This window comes from Lepisma saccharinum, chromosome 11 (assembly GCF_977018435.1).
Source record: "Lepisma saccharinum chromosome 11, izLepSacc3.1, whole genome shotgun sequence".
Lineage (NCBI taxonomy): Eukaryota > Metazoa > Arthropoda > Insecta > Zygentoma > Lepismatidae > Lepisma > Lepisma saccharinum.
Genome location: NC_139239.1, coordinates 85,482,690 through 85,508,015, shown reverse-complemented (window position 1 = coordinate 85,508,015; position 25,326 = coordinate 85,482,690). Strand labels below are relative to the sequence as shown.

General features: G+C 34.8%; 1 protein-coding gene across 2 annotated transcripts in view; it reads right to left on the bottom strand.

Moving 5' to 3' along the window:
• LOC145994954 (extracellular matrix organizing protein FRAS1-like) overlaps nucleotides 1–25,326 on the bottom strand; it is a 408,454-nt gene that overhangs the window by 264,298 nt on the left and 118,830 nt on the right. For both annotated transcript variants that reach the window (XM_083131481.1, XM_083131482.1), the window contains 4 exons: nucleotides 18,253–18,470; nucleotides 16,785–16,947; nucleotides 10,564–10,787; nucleotides 1,237–1,930 (listed from right to left, as the gene is read on the bottom strand). In XM_083131481.1, the coding sequence (XP_082987607.1) occupies nucleotides 1,237–1,930; nucleotides 10,564–10,787; nucleotides 16,785–16,947; nucleotides 18,253–18,470 (1,299 nt within the window). The remainder of the gene's footprint in view (nucleotides 1–1,236; nucleotides 1,931–10,563; nucleotides 10,788–16,784; nucleotides 16,948–18,252; nucleotides 18,471–25,326) is intronic.

Genomic DNA, 25,326 nt, shown 5'->3' with positions numbered 1-25,326 from the left:
ACCCAAAAAATGTCCTCGCACTTGGGCACAAAACGACACCTACACACAACATTCACGGATGAAAAGCTAGAATGCAGTGAAAAATTAGCGCCAATTCTTGCAGCTGCTTGAAATTCTATTTTTAGACAATGCAGGGTAATCTCTGTTGCAACTTGTGGGCACTTGTGCTAAAAAAACAAAGGTTTCCTTCAGCGTGCTTCGAAATTCCATTCTCACAACAAAGATTCAACAACCAGTCTTCTCCCTCCCCCACCCCCTGCTTGTGCCCTCACGGAAAACTTTCATTTTGACATCGGATACTGATAAACAGGCTTCCTTCGCATGCAGTTAACAGAAAGGAATGAAAAGCATTGCTTTAGAACAACAAAGCCGGTCTTCCTTTGTCAGCAAAAATTTGACCTTGAAAAGAGACGCAAAAGAGATGGCCCTTTCCCGCCTTTCCCCCTCAATTTTCATGAAGATAAATAAAAATGCAAAAAAACATTTCTGTTAAATACATGTGTTAGGAACAATATTAAAAAAAAATCGAAATTCTAGCCAAAAATAGAAAAGTTATAATGTAAAAACTACGACCTTGACACAGCATCTCGATCGAGACGCTTGGGACCGTGAGGATTACATTTGGCTATCTCGATCGAGATGCTTGGGACACAAAAGGTTAAAGGTTCCCGTTTTCAGCTTAAATATATTTCAAACATGTTACCTATTAAATTCCATAACTTCAGAAACACAAAGTAACTGATAAGTTTCAAACACACAAACAAAACTTCTATGTAATCTTTCCTTATCCTTTCTCATGTCTTTTTCTTTGAAAGAAACCCCATGTTTATCCTTTACAAAAGCTCTCTGAAAATAAAGGACAAATGAAGGACTTTATCGGTAGTGACAGTTTTAAATGACAGTCCTTTAATAAAAGGACATTTGGATAAACTGTAGTTTGCTGCCATCCTTCCACCTTCCTATTTTATTCATTTAATGGTGGGAGTTTTTCTTACTGTTTGAAACTTCACAGAAAACCTGAATGTTTCAACCTGAAGAAACCTAGGAAATTGTGTATCAGAAACAGAACCAGTTGCAAGTATTTTCTAATATTTTAAGCAAAATTTTCAATGCTATGAAACATAATTGTCTTCCTTAAATCTTATCTAACTTGAATTTCTTTAATAGTAATTGCATAATAAATAGATAGGCATGGCTTGGAATTTAATGTTATGTATAAAATAGTAAATACATCACCTGCACATATTCCATCCTGATTTAGAAAAAACCCAGAAGTACATGTTGAAACGCACTGAAAATTTTGTAGTATGAAATTCTTCTCACACACTATGCATCCATTTTTACTACAAAATTTGCAATTGTCTGGGCAGGACTGGCACACACCACTCACAGCATATCCTTCCTGACACAATTCCACACACTTTCCATTTTCAAGAACTCCACCATTTTTACATCTTGTACACTGGGTATCTTCTTGACCAGAGCAAGATAAACAACTACTGTGACATGGTAAACATCTATCACTTTCACTATAATAACTAGAGCCACATGTCGGCACACATTCATCTTCTTTAACAAACAATCCATGAGCACACGACAAACACTGAAACTGAGATTTACCACTGCAAGTTGCACAACTCCAATGGCACTTTCTGCAGATTCCGTACTTCTCATAATAACCTGCACTACATTGCTTCACACACACACCATTTTCTACTAATTTATTTTTACACTTAATGCACCGAGTAGGGTTATGACTATCACACACTTCACAGTTTTCTGAGCAAGTTGTTTGGTAACGTTTTAAGCAGAATGGCAGCAAGGATGATGAAATTTTAGATGTACCATCAGAGCATGACGGTTCAAAACATTGCACAGTGTTATGTTGACACATACATAACTTAGATCCTTCTTTCCAAAACTCTCCATCCTGCAAAGGAAGAAAATATTATATAATAATAAGAAAACTATCCTGACAGACAATCTAAACTTTCAATATACTTTATATGGAAGACACAAATAAGAGCACAATTTATCCTTAGTGCCATTTCAGAGATGTTATAGGAGGCATACATGTTGTCTTCTTACCATAGCTGCAGATGACAATATACGTGGCATGGCTGTGAAAATGAAGCAGCTTAGCAAATCAGCCACCACCATTGCCAAAGCTTACTGCACCACTGATAATAACCTGTGAACTGCATATTATGAATTTTTCCTCTTCCACTATCTGTTGTTCAAAATAGAATACATGTGAGACATGAAAGGATTGTTCCTAACTGAGTTTGTTGTAATGTTAGTGTTTGTAGTGGTTCTTGAAGGTTTCAGGTGTGAAATAACTTTCCATTTGTATATGAAACAGATGGGAGTGAATGTATGCAAGTTTTTTTTCAGCTAATTTCAGGTTTGCTCTCCTTCATCCTTCAAATGAGAGATTTCTTAACTAGTTTTTTTTCAATAGGAGGGCCATTTTGCTTCTTTTCAGAATATAATTACATTTTTTTAAAAATAATACCCCCAAAATTGTTTTTATAAGATATTTTTTCACAAAATCTATCTATATTCATGTTTGGGGAATAAAAGGTGCAGTTTTATAATAATAGTGTTCCTACCAATAGGTCTATAATTCTGTAGTAGCAGAATGTTCTTTCCTGGTTTTGGCAAAAGGATTATTTTTGCTACTTTTCAACTTGATGGATAATAGCCAGTAAGGTATAAAGCATTGCAGACTTTTGCTAGAAAAACTAGCAATTTTCTGGGGCCGTACTTCAGTTGTAACGTGGTAATAGTAATGAAGCTAGGTGCCTTACCAGGTCGAAGAAGATTTATAACACCTTTGACCTCCTGCGGGTTGTGAGAAGTGGATAAGCTTTGAGTGATTCATGACGTAGTTGTTCCAGTCGATGTTGAATAGTCTACGGTTGATCTGGTATGTGGAATTGTTCCTCTAGATGTGTGGAGAACACTTCAGCCTTCTCCTCTTGTGTGTAGACCATGCCATTTGGACCCTGGAGAGGGTAGGCAGAGGATTGTGGATTCTTTCGTAGATAGTTTCTTAATAATTGCCAGAATCTACTATCCTGCATTGATATCCCGAAGAACTCGGTGTCCCAATTTGCATGTGGCTGTCGAATGAGATATCGGCGAAATCACAAAATGAAACCCAAATTCCAAATACTTTTAATGTTTCAGTAATAACACTAACTTCTACTTGTCCATGGCAGGTTCAAGTTTCTGTGGTGGTGTGTACTGATTCAAAATCTGCTCCTAGGCAGCATTATGTGCAGTTTTTAATATTTCTGTGGCCCATTACCTTTCTTTACTATTGTGAATGGACAGAATGCATGTTATATTGGAGATGCCTTATAGAGAGAGGCATATAATTTTGGTAAATAAAAAAGCAAAATTTCGGTATAAAAATGTAGTCAATTTCAGGTTCAAAAGTGGTAAATAAAAGAAAATTTCGGTGTTATAGCAGTGAAAAATTGGATGAAAAGTGGTATAAAAAAATACATTTTGGTTTTAAAATTGTGAATATAATCCTAAATTTGAATTCAAAACTACACTTATTACACAAAATTAACATTTCACTTCTAAAAGCACATTTATGTAGTTATCAGAGTATTAAGTTTATTTCTGTGTAAAGGAGTCCATTTTTGCTTCTACAATATTAACAGCAGAATTAATCAATTTCCCATGAATTGCATAACTCTCAGGATAATTCAGACCTCAGAATGTGTCGCATCGGTAAATAAAACCTAAATTTCGTGTTTAAGAGTTTATTTTGCATTTTGCAGTTCATTTCGCATTATTTCGTGACAAAACATGGTAGCAAAATACATCTCATGCCTATCAAAATCATGAAAAATTAGCACTACAATGTGTTTTCTGACATTTCGTTTTCTTGTCAAAAACAAAATATGCATGCCCCTACTTATAGATTAGGGTGTTCACAGCAGACATACAATTGCATATACCATTCCCTTAGAATATGTGATATGAGATAAAGTAGGAGATAAATCAGAAGTAAATGAAGTACACACAGCAGAAGAATTAAATTACTACCAGAACCTAACTTGACTGAAATTAAAAATAATATTAAAAGGCTAAAGAATAACAAAGCACCTGGCATTGATGTAATTCCAGCTGAGTTAATGAAATATGATGGGAATTCGTTAATATGTTAAATTCATTAATAAATTTGTTTAATATTTATTTATTGATTTATTGAGAAAATTTCAGATACAGCACAGTTGGCAGTTTTACACTGAAGTTGTCAACAATGAAAATGCAAAGATAATAATAATAATAAGCAAAACATATTTAAAAAATAATAAAAGTAACAAAATAATACAAAAGTGAGTAGTAAATTAACAAAAACTAAGTATTTGATATTATTTACAAACATTTCCTCTAATAGATGACTGAAAGGCAAACTCTGAGGAAAATATATCGATTCTTGATGATAGATCATTGTATTGTGTGGCAAGTCTGTAAAAGATAGATCTTTTTTGAATTTAAAGTCTAGGTTTTTCTGTACAAAATAATATTGTCTTGCGAGTTGAGTGCATAGGTACTCTAAAGTGGAATTCCTCAAGAAGTGCATTGCAGCAGATTTTGCCATTCACAATTTTGTATAAATAACTAGTCTAGTTCTGATTAACCTTTCTGTGCATAAAGTGGACTTAAAACAACAACAATTCAATCCAAATACAAGTACTTAGAAGTAATACTAACAAATGATATTAAAGAGGATATAAAAAGCAGACTTAATTCAGGAAATGTGTGTTACTTTCCTTTTTATAAACTTTTATCTTCTCATGTAATATTTAAGAAACTAAAAGCTAAAATATACAAAACAGTAATTTTGCCTGTTGCATTGTGTGGATGTGAAACTTAGTCCCTTACATAAATTAACATAAGGAACATAAATTAAGTATATTTGAAAATAAAATCCTTAGGAAAAATATTTGGATCTAATAGGGATGAGGGAACAGGTGAGTGGAGAAGGTTACATAATATAGAACTGCACATTTTTTATTCCTGTACAGATATTATAAGAATAATTAAATCAGGAAGACTTAGGTGAGCAGGCCATGTGGCATGAATGGGAGAAGAAAGAAGAGTTTACAGAAGTCTTGTTGGGAAACCTGATGGAAAGAGACCTGTGTGAAAGCCAAAACAAAGTTGGAGGGATTACATTGAGATGGACCTAAAGGAAATCAGTGATGATAGAAAACATTAGATTGAATTTGCCCAGGATAGACAGATGGAAGGCTTGTGTTGCTGCAGTCATAAACCTTCGGGTCTAAGAAGGCTAGAGAGTTAGTTAGTTGGAGATAACTAGACCTCGATTTTTTAGGTTCCAAAAAGTGTACTTTTAGTTTCCTAAAATAGCTCTAAGAATTCTAAAGTAGGTTTTAAAAATCCCAAAATAGGATTTACAAATCTTAAATTAAACTCAAAAAATCCTGAAGTAGATTCCAAAAAAACTTAAAATGGTTCAAAATCCTTGAAAAATACAATCGTTTAAAACAAAATTTCAAAAGAATCGTATATATTACATAACAACCAAATATTAATTTTCTAAACAAGTTTTAATTTGTATACATAATTTTCAAAATTTTAAATAAATTATTGATATACTGTGCTTGTGGTGTATGAAGAATGAATTACGTATGCATAATTTGCTGCATCACATAACAATCTCTTTCATGTTATCCACAGTCAAACTCCACCTTCTGTCTGTGAGTATCATCTTACAGAAACATAGTCAGTGGTGCAAATTTGAATTCTGAAACATTACTTCACAAGGTGTGAATGCCACAAAGCATCGAACTGACGCGAAAGCGAGCAAGACCCACACAGATCAGAAGTCTGCACTTTGGACTGTGCAGGTAACAGTGGCACAATACATTTTGCTTTGTTTAGAGCTTTGAAGAAACATCATGTACTTGGAGGGAGGGAAAGGACAGAGAATATGTTTCAAATATGCTGATTTTTTTCATAAACAAACAGAGCAAATACCTCTGTGTGATGTAAAAATCCTGTATAATCTTAAAAAAATATATAAAGACCTATGAAAAGGTTTGATTTAGGTACATAAACATATAATAGGTTCTATCAAGGAAAATAGGCTATTTTAGGAACTATAAAAATTCATTAGTTGTTGTGTCTTTTTAATGAAACACTGACGTAACTTGTAATTTTTTATTTAGCTGATATGGAAAAAATAGGTTAAAAACCTAAAATCCGAGGTCTAGAGATAACATGCAAATTGAAAATTTTGTGTGGCACCCAAATTTTCTATATTGAGTATTTGAAGTAAATTTAGTATGTGTATGACTGAAAACTTCAAAGTTGTAGGGGAACCTGGGACAGAACGGAACACTTAATATTCAAACGACAGTAAAATGGTATATATGAGACAAAAAAAACTACAAACTTAGGTACATATCCTTTGAACATTTACAGACATAAAAATAGAAATTACACAGAAAGAAACATTACACAAAAAAAGAAAAACTGGAAAAAATGTAAACATGTAAAGTGGTCCATTCTTCCCCGGCACTGGGGCACAATGGACCCCTTGGTCTCAGAATGTGAAATATAATATAATTGGTGAACATTCATCTACAAATGATATTATGTGGTAATTTTATAACATTTTCTTGTATGTACGCAATGCTTGCATTGTAGAATTACTTTCTTGTAGTTTACGGTTATTACAAGCATAAGAAAACAGTTTTTCGTTGTGACGTTTCAGGAGAACAGGAGAACACAAACTCCCTTCATCAGACATTTAATTTTATTTTGACTAAAGATACAGTTATAACAATGGTTAGCAATTTTTTAAACAAAAAGAATCTGTTGTATAATGGATGTTGTCAAAGTTACATTTTTGTAATATAGCAGAAGCAGTCCGTTTTATTTTTATTTCAGATAAAAAATTTTGATCACATTATTTTATATTTAAAATTATGAATCCCAAATATCATCAGGTAATTCAAAGTCGTCATTGTTTTCACAAAGTTTGTTGATGTTTTCTGTTACATTAAATTTTAAAGATGGTGGCTTACTCCATTTGTGAAAAAGAAAACTCCATACTGGATCTATGTTGCCATTTTCATTATTTAATTTATTCCAGTGTTCTTCTGCAATGAACGAAGATTCTCAGACATTCAACTCTATGTTTCCCGTCAATCTCTTTAAAACCCTTCTCTATTTAATCAAATGCTTCTCTTCAATAATGTGAGCCGACAAACCTGTTCTTGGGTTTAGATTTATAATGTCCAAATTGTGTTCGTGCCATCTTATTGCCATTTTCCTTGCAGTTTGTCCTACATAATCCTTTGAACATGAACAACTTATATTATATATTCCTGTGCTTTCCACATCTGGTAGAGAGTTTCTCATTTTGAATTCATTCAATGTACATTCCAAACTTCTTGGTGATCTAAAACCAATTTTGAAATTAAATCTTCTAAAAATTTTTGCAATTTTGTGAAAATCTTTTGTGTAATGGAATGCACACAAATTTATTTTCAACAGATTTTTCATCTTTGTCTGTATTTCTCTTTTCCTTTAATTTTCTTGCGACTTGTTTTTTGATTTGGTTTATTCTGTTAGTGTGAAAGCCATTTTCTTTTGCTATATTAAAAAGCCTATCTTCTTCATTTTTGATATCCTTATTATTAGAACATAGTCTTTGTTCTCTCAGAAAAAAATTAAAAATATATTATCCTTTGTTATACGAGAATGTTCTGAATTGGCATGGATGTATTTTTCCCCTACTATTTTTTTTCCTATGAACTGATGTTTGAATTGTTGTGTCAGTTGTCTTAATTTTCAGATCAAGGAAAGAAATTACATTGTTATTCATGGGTTTGCAAGTGAATTTTATGCAACAATGTGATTCATTTAACAATTTAAATACATCTATGATGGTGTTCTCATTTTTAGCAATAATTAGCACATTCTACATATCTGATGTAGAGTATGAGTATGCACCTACCTGAATAACAATTGGAGATTCTATGTAATGAAGGAAAATGCTGGAGATGATTCCGGATACTGGGTTTCCCATTGATTGACCATTACTTTGCTGATAAATTTTGCCATCAAATATAAAGTAATTGTAATTTGCACATACAGTAAACCATCGAACCATTTCCCATGATTCTACTGGGTTAACCTTCATCTCAATAAGCCATCTGTGTAATGCATCTGTGGCACCTTCTATTGGGACACTAGGATATAAATTTTCAACATCAAAACTTGCAATACAATACTCAGTTTTTGGTAGTCCAAAAGCAAAAACTCACAAACCGGGAACTCCAATACGACCCATCCTTGCAACTTTCACACATCCTGCGTACAAACTATCCAATTATTTAGTTGAAAGGCTTGCTATAATTAAGCAACAAACACCATTCAGTGTTAAAAATGCATATGAAGTGAAACAGAAACTAAAAAAATATTGTTTGGAATAATGAGTATCGTATTGCAAGTTTTTATGTTGAAAATTTATATCCTAGTGTCCCAATAGAAGATGCCACAGATGAATTACACAGATGGCTTATTGAGATGAAGGTTAACCCAGTAGAATCATGGGAAATGGTTCGATGCTTTACTGTATGTGCAAATTACAATTACTTTATATTTGATGGAAAAATTTATCAGCAACACAACACAACACAACAATTCAAACATCAGTCCATAGGAAAAAATTAGTAGGGGAGAAATACATCCATGCCAATTCAGAACATTCTCGTATAACAAAGGATAATATATTTTTAATTTTTTTCCTGAGAGCACAAAGACTATGTTCTGATAATATGGATATCAAAAATGAAGAAGATAGGCTTTTTAATATAGCAAAAGAAAATGGCTTTCACACTAACAGAATAAACCAAATCAAAAAACAAGTCGCAAGAAAACTAAAGGAAAAGAGAAATACAGACAAAGATGAAAAATCTGTTGAAAATAAATTTGTGTGCATTCCATTCCACAAAAGATTTTCACATAAAATTGCAAAAATTTTTAGAAGATTTAATTTCAAAATTGGTTTTAGATCACCAAGAAGTTTGGAATGTACATTGAATGAATTCAAAATGAGAAACTCTCTACCAGATGTGGAAAGCACAGGAATATATAATATAAGTTGTTCATGTTCAAAGGATTATGTAGGACAAACTGCAAGGAAAATGGCAATAAGATGGCACGAACACAATTTGGACATTATAAATCTAAACCCAAGAACAGGTTTGTCGGCTCACATTATTGAAGAGAAGCATTTGATTAAATAGAGAAGGGTTTTAAAGAGATTGACGGGAAACATAGAGTTGAATGTCTGAGAATCTTCGTTCATTGCAGAAGAACACTGGAATAAATTAAATAATGAAAATGGCAACATAGATCCAGTATGGAGTTTTCTTTTTCACAAATGGAGTAAGCCACCATCTTTAAAATTTAATGTAACAGAAAACATCAACAAACTTTGTGAAAACAATGACGACTTTGAATTACCTGATGATATTTGGGATTCATAATTTTAAATATAAAATAATGTGATCAAAAAATTTTATCTGAAATAAAAATAAAACGGACTGCTTCTTTTCACAGTTAGGTTGCTATATTATAAAAATGTAACACTGACAACATCCATTATACAACAGATTCCTTTTGTTTAAAAAATTGCTAACCATTGTTATAACTGTATCATTAGTCAAAATAAAATTAAATGTCTGATGAAGGGAGTTTGTGTTCTCCTGAAACGTCACAACAAAAAACTGTTTTCTTATGCTTTTAATAACCGTAAACTACAAGAAAATAATTATATAACTTGTTGGTGTAGAAGGACCTATGATTTGTGATCTTTGTTCTGGCATACCCATCCTAACCGGGATATCAGTCAGGCTTGAAGGCAAGAAATCAACATCTGAGAAAATATCCATGTTACCAGGCCAAATTTGAGTTGCTTCGAAACCTTTGAGTTTTATTTACACAAACATCCTATTACACATGCACATGTAAGTAATGCACACAAAAGACAACAGTAGCTATAAACGTAATAATGCAACAATATACCAACATTGTTAAGCTACATGAGGTTCTGGTGGAAAAAGTCGGTGAAATATGCAACTGTTAATATACAACACTGTAGTACCCACCACATCTTTAATATGCAAACCAGGGAAACCATGTGTTACATGTGGAAATGTATCTTACCTTCAGAGTCGAGATGTCCAAAAGTTACAAGACAACCTCCAAAATCCACCAAAACATCGTCAACATGACATTGATCATTCAACATGGCATGAACTACCTACCAACACCTCGCTATGGATAGTTGATTCTTTCCATAGACTTCCGTTAGCTTCCGCCACCTTACAGAGAAATTAAGGGGGGGATTCTGTTCTGCCCCATGGTTCCATTCTGGCCCGGGTTCCCCTATGTACTTTTCCGCACACTCTAGTGTACATAACTTTCTTCATTACAAAGCTGTAATCATTTTGGGTCACCCTGTATGTATTAAAAGAAAAGTAGGTATTTCTTACTTACATTTCTTGTGGTATAACCAATGTTGCAGCTACCCCTATTTGCAATACACTGTGCACAACACTGATCTGGCAAATGAACATATGACTCATCATTTTTGCAAACCACTGGTGTACATGAAGCTTTTTGGCATTTAACTTCTCCTTGGTTGCACATACAGAATTCACAAGCAGTGATATTCCAGATTGATCCATCAGGATATATTTTATCTCCATATTTGCACAAATCTGATGGGAGAAGAGAATAATCATACATCATTCACGCAATAAAATGCTTAAGAATCAAAATTTTCTCACAAGATCATGTTTTTCTTGTCTTGCTTGTCCAGGTATTATTAGTTGGTGGTTGATTTATTTGCTGTTGTTTATTTGTACCGGAAGGTTAACTGGAATGGAGAATGTGATAGGGTAAAGGTTAAAAACAAGGAAATGGAAGATCTTTGTTAAAATACTGTCCCAGCATTGGAATACAGTGATTGAGAAAATAACAGAGAGTGGTACGTCAGAATGGCTAATTGTAGGGATTTGTGGATGTATAGGGCTGAGTTGGAAAGAAAATTGAATTGTATGTATTCCTTTCCCACTGGGGAATAGTAACCACACAGATATGCATTTAATTTTTTTCAGCAGCAAGAGTTCGTTTGTTTACATGCTTCAAGATCCACTGCAATGCTTGTGTGGGTTGTATGTTTTGTTGCTGTATTTCCTTTATGACCTCATACTCTTGTCTGGACATTCTGGAGGGAAATAGGGAATGAGAAGTAATCAGGGATGCAAAGGGGTGCTTGCATACCCCATAATTTTCTTCAGTAACCCCTTCAGAACTCCCTCTTCAAAACTTATGCACAAGCAAAAACACTAACTCTTACAGTGCCATATTATGTCATGTCATCATATTGAGTGCAGAATGTTAGGTACTGAAGTGAGACAGCTCTTATTGTATACAAAAGGCAAGCATTGCTTCTACTCTGAAAGGGAAGTTACATTTACTTTCCTTCACTGGCAGCAGTCTCTATAAAGATCAGCTGCTAGTTTCTTTCTTCAACATTGTTGTTAAGAATTGTTTGTTGATAAAACTGTTTTATTTTCTTGATTATACACTTGTTACGAAGAAGTGTAAAGTTCGCAAAAAATGTTACAGTTCATTCTTGGGGATAGTGCAACAGATTTGAGTTTTGTTTTAAGTCAATTTTTATGCATGCACAGGTTAACTCGAACATTTTAACATAACATTAATTTTAACATTCAGACCTGTATAATATATTTTGCACCTCCATTGGTTGTATTGTAAAGGTTTAAAAAGTGTTTTTTTAAAAGGCAAGGATGATTTTGTTTTGTACTTCACTTCATAATTTAATATGACTGGAACGTTTGTCTGAATGTTTACACTCCATGACCACTTCCTTGGAGCGTAAGACATTATTTATGTCATTATGGACATCCAGAAAGGATGGGGGGGGGGAGAAAAAGGGGCATGGTCCAGTAAAATGGACATCAGCCTAAAGTTATACCGGGTATCCCTGATTACAAACTTTATTCATATCCGCTATATGCAAGGTAGAGATGTGAAAGTGGTGCCAAAATGTTGGAAAACTAACCAAGTTTTTTTTGTTGCAGGTTTGAGTAACGTGGCTGTAGTGTAGCAGTGTCAGTGCCCAGAAAACTGGAAATGTTCACAAATCAGAAAAAAGCTCAGCATGTCCTCGGGTATCACGAGACCCAGTCACCAATAACAGTGCAACGGAACTTTCAAATGTACAGAATTCTTTCGTCTAGAATATCTGCCATCAATAAGTTGGTATTTAAAAAATGGAATTTATCTTCATTCCCAAATCCTGTCAAGTCCAAGAAACATTGTATGGAAAGATGCCACCCGATGTTAAGAGCATTAATTCCGGATTCCTTGGCATTAACACTGCTACACTACAGCCACATTACTGAAACCTGCAAAAAATAAACTTGGTTAGTTTTCCAACATTTTGGCACCACTTTCACATCACTACATTGCATATAGCGGATATGAATAAAGTTTGTAATCAGGGAAAGACTTCTGGGACACCCGGTATATTTCACACATGTAATCTAGTTTTCACAGTAATTTATGTTAATTATTACAAGAGCAGTTGCAGGCACATGATATCTTGAAACTCAAGGAGTGTTGTTTTTTTAGAGAACAATGCTATTAGAGGGGAAAATCTTCCTCCCGAGCTGTAGAAAAAACTCTGGACATCCATATATGTCATTAGCCTCCCTAGAGCAAGCTGTTCCTTTAAAATGTCCAAACATGTTGTTTTGTCCTAAAATAAAGTAAAAATTAAGAAAGTCGTTGCATTCTTCAGGGCAACATTTATTGGTATTTGATGTAGTGGCTAGAGATTGCATACATTTTTTATGTTTTCTTTATTTTCAACATCGAATTCCCTCAGCACCCCTAGACACTCATAACCCCATTTGGTGGGCCCATGTTTTCAGGTCCTGGAATACAAAACAAAAATACATTCACTTTATAACATGAACCAATTAATATCACACGCAACTACACTATGTTAAGATGGACACCTGAGCACACATGTGTATATTATGTGTATATTATGTGCACACCCTCACATGTACACCATACAAACAATTGCATGTTGTAAGAGCATATATTGCTTAGTTCAGAGAATTAAACTTAATGTCAGAAAGTTCATAGCCAACAGCAAGCTATGAAATGGTAATGTAGATCCAGTATGGAGTTTTCTTTTTCACAAATGGAGTAAGCCACCATCTTTGAAATTTAATGTAACAGAAAACATCAAGAGACTGTGTGAAAACAATGATGAATTTGAATTACCTGATGATATTTGGGATTCATAATTTAAAAAATCTCAAAAATACAACAGACTGCTTTTTTTCACAGTTAAGTTGCTATATTACAACAATGTAACATTGACAACGTCCATTATATAACGGATTCTTTTTGTTTAAAAATTACTAACCATTGTTATAACTGTATCTTTAGTCAAAATGAAAATAAATGTCTGATGAAAGGAGCGTGTGTTCTCCTGAAACGTCACAAAGAAAAACTGTTTTCTTATGCTTGTAATAACCGTAAACTACAAGAAAATAACAGCAAGCTATATTAGCTTAGGCATTCTTTACTTGTGAGGTGGGAGTTGTGGGTTCTGGGTGGATATGTTTGAAAAATCCACAAGGAAAGTAGAATAGGGGTTATTGAAGGGTTGTGATAAAGAAGGGTGTGAGCTGAGAATTGGGCAGTTAGTCGATCTTGTTCCAGGCATCGAAGTGGTTTGGAGAGAAGTTTGAACTTGGTGAGTTTAACTTTGGTTTCACTTAATCCTTGCATGGCCGATCTACGTCCACCTTCAGAGAGTTTGCTCCATTAGAGGTAGTAAGAAGTTTGTAACTAAAATGTGGTCTGCAGGACGAGAAAAATATGCCAAAATATGTATAGTAAGAAATTGTGAACTCATATTTTTTTACACCAATGGTCAGGCTCCAGGATAAAATTGGTTCCTGCTGGGATGCAGGCAGACCTTAATCAATCATGAGCAAGAGAGTGTGGGGTCTGGTGGACGTAATTTGGATCAAGATCTTTTTGAGGTTGGGTGGGCAACAGAAGACATTTCTGGTGTCAGGATTACTCAGGAGGATGGAGTGGAGCGAAAATATTTATGTACAGCAGTCAGCTAACTAGAAGATCCCCAAACGAGGGGGTTTGGAGTGCAGGGGGACAGGGGAAGACCAGTCTATTTGCAGATTTTAGGGGTAGCGGGAAGTCTTCCACCGCAGACAATGTCCTTGTGGAAGTGTGTGTGCGTGTGTATTTTCTTAGTTTTTTCATGGTATTCATAGTGGTGTAAGAGTTATGGCAGGTGAAAGAGTGAAAGGTGCTACTGTGAATAGTGAAGCGCGTGAAATTGTCAGCAAAGTAATTGATTTCTCCGATCGTGAATCTGAAGAGAAGCAATATTTGGTGCCAATTACACAGAGCACTAAGCATGTGCCTGCAGCAACAGGTCTGCCAGAGACTATGATCAAGAGAATTCGTAAATAATTGCTGGAGCGGAATGATAGGTTACTGATGAGAAAACTCGTGACCCCAGGAAAGATTATAAACATTCTCCCCTTATGCAATTATTTTTCTTCTTTCTTATTTTCTTCTAACACCAGTGCTGTAACAACCAATTCCATCATTGAAAATCTCTTACACATTGTAGTTAGTACAATTGGCAGGCTCCTTATACCAAAAAAATCGGTGTACTCTGTCAAGAAACCAACAGCATACAGCGAGACCACAGCGCATGTTTCTCACCCAAGGTGTACTCCCCCAACCCTAATAGTGGAGTCACCTGCTGCTATGTCACTTCACTTCTGCTGAGAATCATCTCCTGAGCAGTGAGCTCTATATCAGAAAGGGAGATTGAGCATGATTATTTGAATAATACTTTAAATATTGAAAGATCGAAAATTGAATTTGCACTAAATGTTAACTTAATACCATGCTTCCCTCATGATGTAGTGTTAACATTGTCACCTTGTAGTCAAGGGATCCTAGCTTTTACACCTGGTGGACTAAAAAACTCACACTTGCAGGTAGAGATTTCTTCACTCACTGCAAAAATAAAATTCATCACCCCATGTTTGTGGGTGGCATGTTCTTAATTTTTACATTTGCACATAAACAGCAACTCCCTGACAGCATAAGGATCTCAAGTGAGCACACTCTTCTACTGTTGTGCCATGCAATAAGGAAATAGTCTTGCAATAAAAAAAATCTGTTTTCTATTTGGTAATGCACAAAAGCATTTTACAAGTAAAATACGTGTTTAAATAACAAGATATTTTAAAACTGATGAGTTCTGGAGGAAAATGTCCAGAATGTCCAGAAATATAACAGACATACATGCATATGATACAATCACCAGCATGTAGTGCAAATTGTTTTGGTGAAGAAAATGCAAAATATTCAGTGAACATAGACAATTCATGAGTGCAATATCCTGCCAAAGTAATCAGAAGAGTGGGCCAACTAGAGTTTTTACATGGGAAAGGTTTAATTCATGTTGGTTACCAAATTGAAGTTAGTCTTACATTGGGCCAACTGTTGTTGCCAATGTTTGACCAAAAATGGAAAAGTGAGTCAAAATCAATTTTAAAAACTACTTTCTCCTGTTAAGACAACTTTCAAGAGTACACTGGTAAGCTCTAAAGTCTAAAATAATGACATGTAACAGTGTTGTTTTTTAAAATATATCAGTCACAGCACATACTGGAAATATGCTTTGTTCATGAAAGTAGAAGCTATTCATAACTTGTAGCCACCACTCGCCAGTCCTTTGTTAGCTGCCATGAATGAAATATATTTCTGTGTTGGGAATTGCTTGTGGTTTGTCTGTTTAGTTGTAGCAGAACAAGAACATTCTTACAGGTATTATTGTGAAGGTGGTTAAACAATGTTATGTGCAGACTAAATTCCATGGAAGGTGGAACTAAGTAAACTCTAAAGTTTTTTGTGCTACCATTTGAAGGTACCTTGAAAACAATGATACCATATGATTGAGAAAGTACTGTGTATTTCTTTTCATTTATTTTACACAAATAATTTGTACTAGAGTTTAAATTTGCCCTCACAATCAATTACATATATATATCAGAACACAACCCTATCTATACTTTAGTTTTCAGTAAAAACCACATGTTGGGCCAACGTTGGAACCACGACCAAAATTACCATGGCCCAATATGTTTGGCCAACCATTTTTAGTACAGTTGGTCCAACATTGGGTCAACCACTTTTAATTGGTTGGGCAGTGTCAGTTTATCATTACAATTTGAAGAGCATAAAATTGTCAGGACAAATGATAAGGAAATACTGTATTACTTTCTAGCAGTGTGAATGCAAACAGCATTCACCTTCTAATGACCAAATCTGAAGCTGCACAACTCTATCTTCACCCCTCCTCCTTAGTCCTTAATTCTGCTATTTGCAACCATATTACCTGTACTTGTAAGAATTACTTGCATTGGTACGTACTGCTATTGCAGGCATAGCAGACAATATATATATATTTTTTAATACATTAATATAAAGCACAAGAGTATATGAAATGCTGACCAACAAAATAGTACACATACATCTTCATAAAAATATTTAGTGAGCAAAACTGCATGAGTGCAATTGCATTTAGATTATTAGATAAAGCAAGTGAAATAAAGTTATACCTTTCCCTACAATACATTGTGGACAGCACTCTCCTTCAAGTAGCATCAGAACTTCTCCATTCTTACATGATACTTTATTGGGACAATCCTTAGAATGACATTTTACTCTCCCATTTATGCAGGTGCATGTGTTGCAAGCATCTTCAATCCATGTGCTTCCAGACTAAAAGGAAACATTATTAACTTTTCCTATACAGAAGCACAAACAATTAATACAAAAATAGAATAAATAGTTTAATCTTTCACAAAATCAAGCTTCATAATTGCATCATGTAATTTATCTGACTGTTTGGCACACACAGGAGATGCATTTCATAGAAATTTCAGTAAAAAATGCAAGCTCGACCAGGACTCGAACCAACGGAAATTTTTTGGTGAAAGATCAGGTGAAGCTAGAGTAGTTCAGTTGGTAGAGAAATGGCATGGTATGCTAGAGACCTGGGTTTGAATCCTGCCTCTATTTTTCGCTGAAATTTCTACAAAGTGCATCTCTTGTGAGCAAAAAATCAGGCAAAACCAGGGCTGGCTCGGTAGCTCAGTTGGTAGACCAATGGCATAGTATGCCAGAGACCCAAGTTCGAGTCCAAGTTCACTAAAATTTAAAATTGTGATTCTTCGAAATTATTAAAACAACATTTGAATATTGTTTTGTGTGCATCATCATGGTGAATATACCATCATATACAAATACCTTTGTATAATTGAGTAGATTGGGAATAGAACTTGATAGCCCACACATCATTCAAATCTGTGATAACATTGTGTGCCTTGTCCAACTTGAACACTTGTAACCTCTCCCCATAGGCTCAATTTTTTAAACGTTTGCGAAGCATTTTCCATGCACTTCACACAAAAATAAATCACACTCTCTTATTTCCATGACAAGCAATGGAAAACTGCTTCAAAGGAAACTGCACCAAATCAACCTATTGGCACTAGCGACTTACAAACTTGTACCAATGGTTAATGAGATGTTGATCTAGACTTCCTTTCATGGGTGAGACCACAGCATTGGCAGATGGGTTCAATTCCCTTCAATTCAATTGTCTTTATTCTTGGGCAGGTTCAGCAAATGCTGATCTGCCATATAACCCATTGCAGTGTTGCCAGTCTCATTACTTTATTCACAGATCTATCAAAACCATATTTCTAAGAAAGAAACATTTGATTAACCTTATATGATTGTATGATAAGACCAGTGCAAAAAATTATTAAATCTTCAGAACGTTTTTCACAAACATCAACTTAAAAATAACAACCAAAAACTTTTTAAAAATTTCACTGTACTTCACATAATTCATATGTTTGATACTGTACATATTATTTTTTAAAAAAATGATACCATTAAATGTTTTAAAAATAATTTTGCTTTTAAATTTTGCTCAGTAAAAGGAAATCCCCCTCCTCTCCCCAAACAACAAAAAATAACAATAATTAAAACTCTCTACACAGCCAGATGAGGTCTTACCTTATGTACATTTCCATTTACAACACATGAAGGTGATACACACTGAGGACAGCAATCACCTTCCAAAATTTCCCTCTTCTCATTTTCTTTGCATGCAACATGTGGACACTCTATTATATACTCCTCTACAAAACCATTGTTACAAAAATGGGCCACACATGGGTAAGGATTCCAAAACATGCCATTTTTATATTGTAAGCCATTTTCTGTACATATTCCTTTAAAAAATCACAACATATTAACACTTGCAAAATAAACTAAGAAGATTATGTTGATTAATATACTAAAACAACAAACCAGAAGTTTGGAAAACAAATATGTATTTTCATGTAGGAAAATACACTACTGAGGAGATCCTCATAGTATAATCTCAGCCATGGACCACGTTTCATGCATTGACTTTGAGTAATAATTAGAACATGAATATATGTGTACATACACACACAGGGATGCCTAACAGCTGGGCAACTGTGCAATTGATTGGGACAGCATCCTCATCCCCCTTGATTTGTACAAGAACCTTATTTCTGATTACGTAAGTGTGGCTATTTGTTTGATTGAATTTATTCTTAAGTCCACTTTATGCAAAGAAAGGCTACTCGGAATGAGGACTACAATTTAAAATGATATCTGATCCGAACCACATATGCCTCCACTTGGTGTATGGCTATTTGTTTCAAAAATAGTTGGATTTCTGTAGACAAAAGTAAATTAATTATAAGTACCATAATAATGTATGCATAGCATAATAAGTATATTTCAAATTCATGTAGCAATTTAAGCTAAACAGTTATTTTGATGTGAGTATGTAGGTATTAAATAAACACATACAATAAACGAGGACTAAAAGTGGTAAACAATGTAAGTGCCAAAAGAGAAACTGTTGGGAAATCGCATCGTTCAGCTCATCAGCCGTAAGAACGTTCACACTAGTGCCTCTTTACATGCCCTTTGAACTAATTAGAGGGCTACCAGCAACATTTCACTTTACCACATTATAAAGCATGGCACATTTCACAGTTTAATGTGGAAAACGGTGTTTGAATTATTGTGGCACTTACAGCGTTTACCAATTAGTCTTAAAACATGTTCTTCAACAACAACAAACTCAAACAAACAAACAATAACACTTAAAATATTTTTAAAATAAGGCTATTATTTTTCATCATTAAACTTGTAAATATATAACAGTCTTGTTGTTATTTTTGTAATGGAGGAAAGTGGAAAATGGAAGAATTAGGGTAGAAAGATGGGGGAAGGGACAGGGTAGAAAGTAGGGGGTACCAAAAATTCACCTTGCTTAGGTGAAAATTTTATCTTGAGATGCCCCTGTACACAAATAGTAAAAAAGGAAAAACACTCACCAAACCCTGTAAAAATTTAAATCTCTCGGCTGCATCTTCAGTTGGACAGAAAAGAAAAATGGTTAAAATAGATGTGCAAGTTCGGCCTGTAAAGTTGTCAGATCAAAGTTATAGGTGGTACAGAAAATGTGGTTCTCTCACCATGATTGTCGAGAATTGTATGTTATCCTGTGGGGAGAAAGGAGGGGTGGCAATAGAGACTGGTCTTGTTTAGGCCAGGGTCTGTGGTTGTACTCATGGCTGATATGGAGGCCCTCTCGTATCTTTCAATTACTGAGGTGTTGGTGGATTGAGGTAAGGGGTGGATGATCGCTGCCTGGAAGCAGTCGTTGAAGGAGATGTTGAGGTAGTTGGGATACACGGCAACATTGAAGTCCAGGTTTTGAGTGGAGGAGCGGTGGTTGTTGACTTTGAGGTTGAGGACTGTGGATGTTTCCCCCAGAGAAGCCACCACAGATGTTGCAAGTGAGGATATAGTTATGACAGGTTCCTTTGGAGAACATATACATGTAGATGTGCCTCTCTGATGCTGTAGTGGTAACAGCATTACATTTCCTTGTAATGAAAGGGTCACAGGTTCCATACCCAGTGGTTCACATAGTGGTTTAGATCTCACTTTAAAATATAGGTCCAGTCCGAATTGGCCTATCTGTGCATAAGGTGAACTTAAAACAAAAACTCAGTCTAAAAAAAACTCTCTCTCTCTCTCTCTCTCTCTCTCTCTCTCTCTCTCTCTCTCTCTCTCTCTCTCGCACCCACATACATGGATGGACATACGGATTGATGGATGGACGAATGAATAAATATAATTTTCACTTTTTGCATATTTGACATCTTCGAAGCAATATGTAGACTCCCTTTTTTTTGTATTATAGGGTTGTTATGCCATGTATTGGGAAAAGAACTTGACCATAATTTTTAATAGTATATTGCATAGCTTAGGAAGGGAAGTTTGGAGGTCAAGTCTCAAATACTGTAACAATGGTAACTCCTTTAATTTTAAAGTCATTGAGCAAAAATTATTATATTAAATAGGTGCCTTATAATATATATCTACTATTGTATGTGACCAGAATTGCTCACAAATTTTCAAGTTGGCAGACAAAAAGCCATTTAAAAAAAAATTGAAAGATTCTAGTTTTATTCATGTTTGTGTAGACCAGAGGTCTCCAAACTTCCAGAACCATTGAGATAATTTTTAGATTTGAAAATAACTGGCGAGCTACCATGGGTGGATTGACTATCTTATGATTATTTCTTTGCTTATAAAAGCTTTAAGATGTACAATCAAATTATTCATTATGTTCTCCCTACAGCATACAGATAACTTTTATTATGGAGATTAAGACAAGTAAACAGTTTTCTCACAAAGCACAGTCAAGTCAGAAGAGTTATTTTCAAATCCTTATCACTTTGTTTCTTACAATGTTAATAAGAACGATGACACTTTCATGCACATTTGATGTTACTAATCAAGGGGTCCCAGGTCTACAGTTAAAAGTAGGATCTGAATAACTATCAAACCCGAGACCCCATGATTTCAATCCAATCAAAAGTGGTCACCTCAGTGGATTGAAATCGAAAACGTTTATTGTGAAGTGTAATGCTGCATGTCATATTTTGAGATCACTTTTTGTCTTGCATTTTTAAAAATGTCCTATAAGCACAGGAAAAGGAAAAGGCTTTGGGTTGTTGTTAGTATTAGGTCTCTCTAAACAAAAGCACTTGCTCACTAATCAATGTAGGCCTACTCTTTCTGTATTTTCTCCATTTGCATCCACATGGCCAGACAAGCCTTCGCAGCCAGATTAGTTCCAAAATCTTTTGCCACATGCCATATAGATAGCTGGAATACAGGTAGCTTACGATTGACGGTTTGGTGATCCTTGGTGTAGACTATATTTCTGGAGGTTAAGAAACTTTAGTCTCAACATATTTAGGGCAGTACCTGAAGTGTAGTTTTCTAGTCAAATATTGACCTCCCCGATGTCATAGTGGTAGTGCAGTCTCCTTGTAATCAAGGGGTCTTGAGTTCGATACCCAGAGGAGGCACATAGTGGTTTGGATCCCACAATAAACTGTAGGTCCAGTCAAGGTTAGCCTTACTGTGCATAAAGTGGACTTAAAACACCAACTCAATCAATCTAGTCAAATATCTGCAGTACATTGTGTTGTTTATGAAGGGTGGTGGTCGAAATGAGGGTAAGACATCAATATTGTGACCATGATATCCGCAGAAAGATTAGATATTTTAGAAGTAATCCACATATCAACTAGATACATTCAATAATTGGCCTGGTATTGCATTTTAGTAAAATTTGTCAAACTGTTTCAAGATGAAGAATGAATAATCAGATTTTCCTGTTGCAGGCATTAAAAATTCTGGTTATTTTTAATATCTGTTTAGGAATTTTTATGGAGCATAAAAAACTAAAATTTCTGCAATTTTGTAGCATAATTAAGGGTGCCACCTTGATAATATAATTTTAAGATATAACATATAGATTAAGAGGGGAGGCAAGGTCCTGCACATTTTGCTACTATAGCTGCCATTAAAATAGATATTTTCTGCTCAAATTCTTAGAGTAGATAAAATATAACACTTTGTCTTACATTACATTTGACAAAAATTGAGTCCAGATATTTCAAGACAGCAGATGAAGAACCAATTTTCTGCACATTGGAGAACCTGTAGTTCTGCTTACATTTCCCTAGACTATATTTTCATAGAATAAAAAACAACATTTCAGCATATTTAGATCATCATTCGAGCTCAAACTTTTTAGGAAGAACTTTATAAATTATTGCATGATTTATGGGTAGGGTTACCAGATCGCTGTAAGGGAAATGTAGGACATGCTGTCCCAAAATGTAGGACACAAAATATTCTCAATAAATAATATATTTTTCTATAGAGCATGCTAGAAAGTAGTTGAAAAATTACACTTTTCAGGTTTTAAAAAATGAATTCTTAATGAATTTTTAAATGCAAAATTTCAAGACTTGCAATCATACTAATCAATGCACCTCTTACCAGGGGCGCCGACTTGTCAACATTATTGGGGGGGCTCTGATCACTAAAATAAATGAATAAATGACTCACTCCCTCCCTTTTTAAAAATAAAAATTACGTCTTTGTATAGCAGTTTTTAAGCAGCTATTATATTCCTCATGCAAATTAAATGTAACATGAAAAACGTGTGTCTGCTCATTTGTTTTCTAGATAATAATTAACATTTTTATTTAAAAGTAGGCTATGTATTTACATTAATAGGCCAAAATAACAGTTTTATGCCGGCCTCGGTAGCCGAGCATGTTGGTTGGTCGGCTTAACTTGATTTGATTAAGAGGTCTTGGGTTCGAGTCCCGGCGAGGGCATGGGTGTGTTTTAATGTCCGCAACAGACTTGTAAAGAAAGGACATGTGACTGGTGCAAAAAACCTTAGTGTTGACGTGCCCTTAAAAATATCGAATATTTCCAATATTTAACAGTTTTATTTAATTATTTACATAAATGCTAACACAAATCGCAGGCAAATAGTTTTACTTTTTTGTTCTTGCTGCAATATTTTACTTTTTAAATTTAATTTTGCAATAATAAATAAACACATAGCACGCCGTGCTTTAGCAATAATGCCTTTGATCATAGCCGTTCCTGCTTTCGCAATACAGACTTTTCCTAAGCTTTCCTTGCGTACTTTACTGCAAGCCAGTGTTAAATAAACTCAAAGACTTTAGAAGAGATTTCGAGGATAACTAAATATCGTACATATCAATATTGCTTGAAAGTCGTGTTTACGACCTCAAATTGTTCAGACTTCACTAAACAAGATACTGGTATAATTGTCATATCACCTCGTTATTTTGAAACTCTTTTTAGTAAAAATGTTAACAATACTCATAATTATATACTTAGTATATAGTAATAAGTCATGTGTTTTGCTGTCTCCGTTCTTAGCCCCCCCCCCCCCAAAGTTGATGGTTTAGCGGTCTCAGGCCCCCAAATTTGATGGTCTAGAACATTCCAAATGTGTATTTATAGTTAAGTTCATGTTGCACAATTCAGAGTAAATTTTACAAGAGAAGCAAAATAATACATTAGATCCTCTTAAGCAAAATTATTTGAGGGGCTCTGCCCCCACATCATTAACATTGGGGGCGGGCTTGAGCCCCCCCCCCAAGCCCCATGGAGTCGGCGCCTATGCCTCTTACTACATGATTTAAGTGGTACTTCTCTGAGGAGAAAATTTTTATCAAAATTTCAGGTTTAGTCAAATTATATTTATGTTAGAGTGGACAGTCAAACTCTTTGAAATTATAGAGACCAGTAACAGACATTTTACAGACTTTATGAAAAAATAATTTCTCTCGTTAGTCTGTTGGGCTGATAGTAATAAAAGTACTCTCTGGTTGTTTTTCTTGTGGTTCCACTATACATTGTGTTTGCTACTAGTTAGTTCATTGACCTAAGTTCTTGGAAACTTTTTTAAGCAGATGAAAATTGTTTGAAATGTGTGTTGAAGGATGGAATCAGATTTGCTCTCAGAAAATCACGCTGCAGACGAATGCTCCTTTGCGAAGATAAGATACAAATCTTCATCAGAAGGGTATATGACTGATCCCATTTTCTTTTGAATATTTAAAATGGAATTTTCCAAAACAAAATACTTACACAAATGAGACGAGACATTACAGACCAACTTGTGGGGGGGATACAATGTACTGCTGTATCTCACCTATATTTTTCATAACTTTGTAAGGGGATGTTCGGAAAACTATACTTAAACCTATATATTAAGAGATTCTGAAAATAGAGTCCAGATTAGCCTATCTGAGCATGAAGTGAATCTAGAATAAGTTTTAATGACTTCCGAGTGGAAAACGAAACAAAAATTAACACAAACAAGAACGAGAAGGACCTTGCCACACAGGAGATGATGAGGCTGTGACAATTTTCGATTCATCGCATCGTGATATCATTCCTAGGTGAAATTAAATTTTTCCAAGACATTTAAGCAAGTTGCAATTTGCGATATTATCAGAGGATGGGGGGATGGGATTATTTTTATCTATATATTAGATATACTTATAATTGGACATTAATTGCTTAAAATCTAATTTTGGTATTGAATGCAACACAAACACAACACTATTTTAAGTTAAACACTAAAGTCAATCTGTAAGAAAATTACATTAGTCAGATGAATGCATGGGATAAATGAAACTCGCTGCAGGTTCTATTGGTAGATTTTGGATTGGATTCACAAATTCTTTGAGTGAGATGGGAATGTTTGATTGATTTATTTGGTTTATTTTACTTCGCATTTCTGCCACTGTTGGCTACTCGCAAAGATGAGGATGTGTGATGACATGATGAAATTGATGAACACTCACATGCCCAACCTGGGGCCTCTGGCATCAAAGTGTGCTATGCCAACCCCTCCGCCACGGAGGCCAGCGACGTGGGAATGTGTTTTGGATTTTCTTTGTAGATACAAAAATCTTTAACTGTGACGCGCACACGCTTTTTCTTACATTAAAGTTTACCTTTCACATAAACGAGAAATTGACATGTCACCCTAAAACACACGCATGTATCTGCATTTAATACTAGGATATGAAAAGAACCTTGGCCGGCTCTTCATATTGTCCACCAAAAGATTGAAAAGAAAAGAAAAAAAACTTTTGAGTATATGCCTTTCCTTGCTTC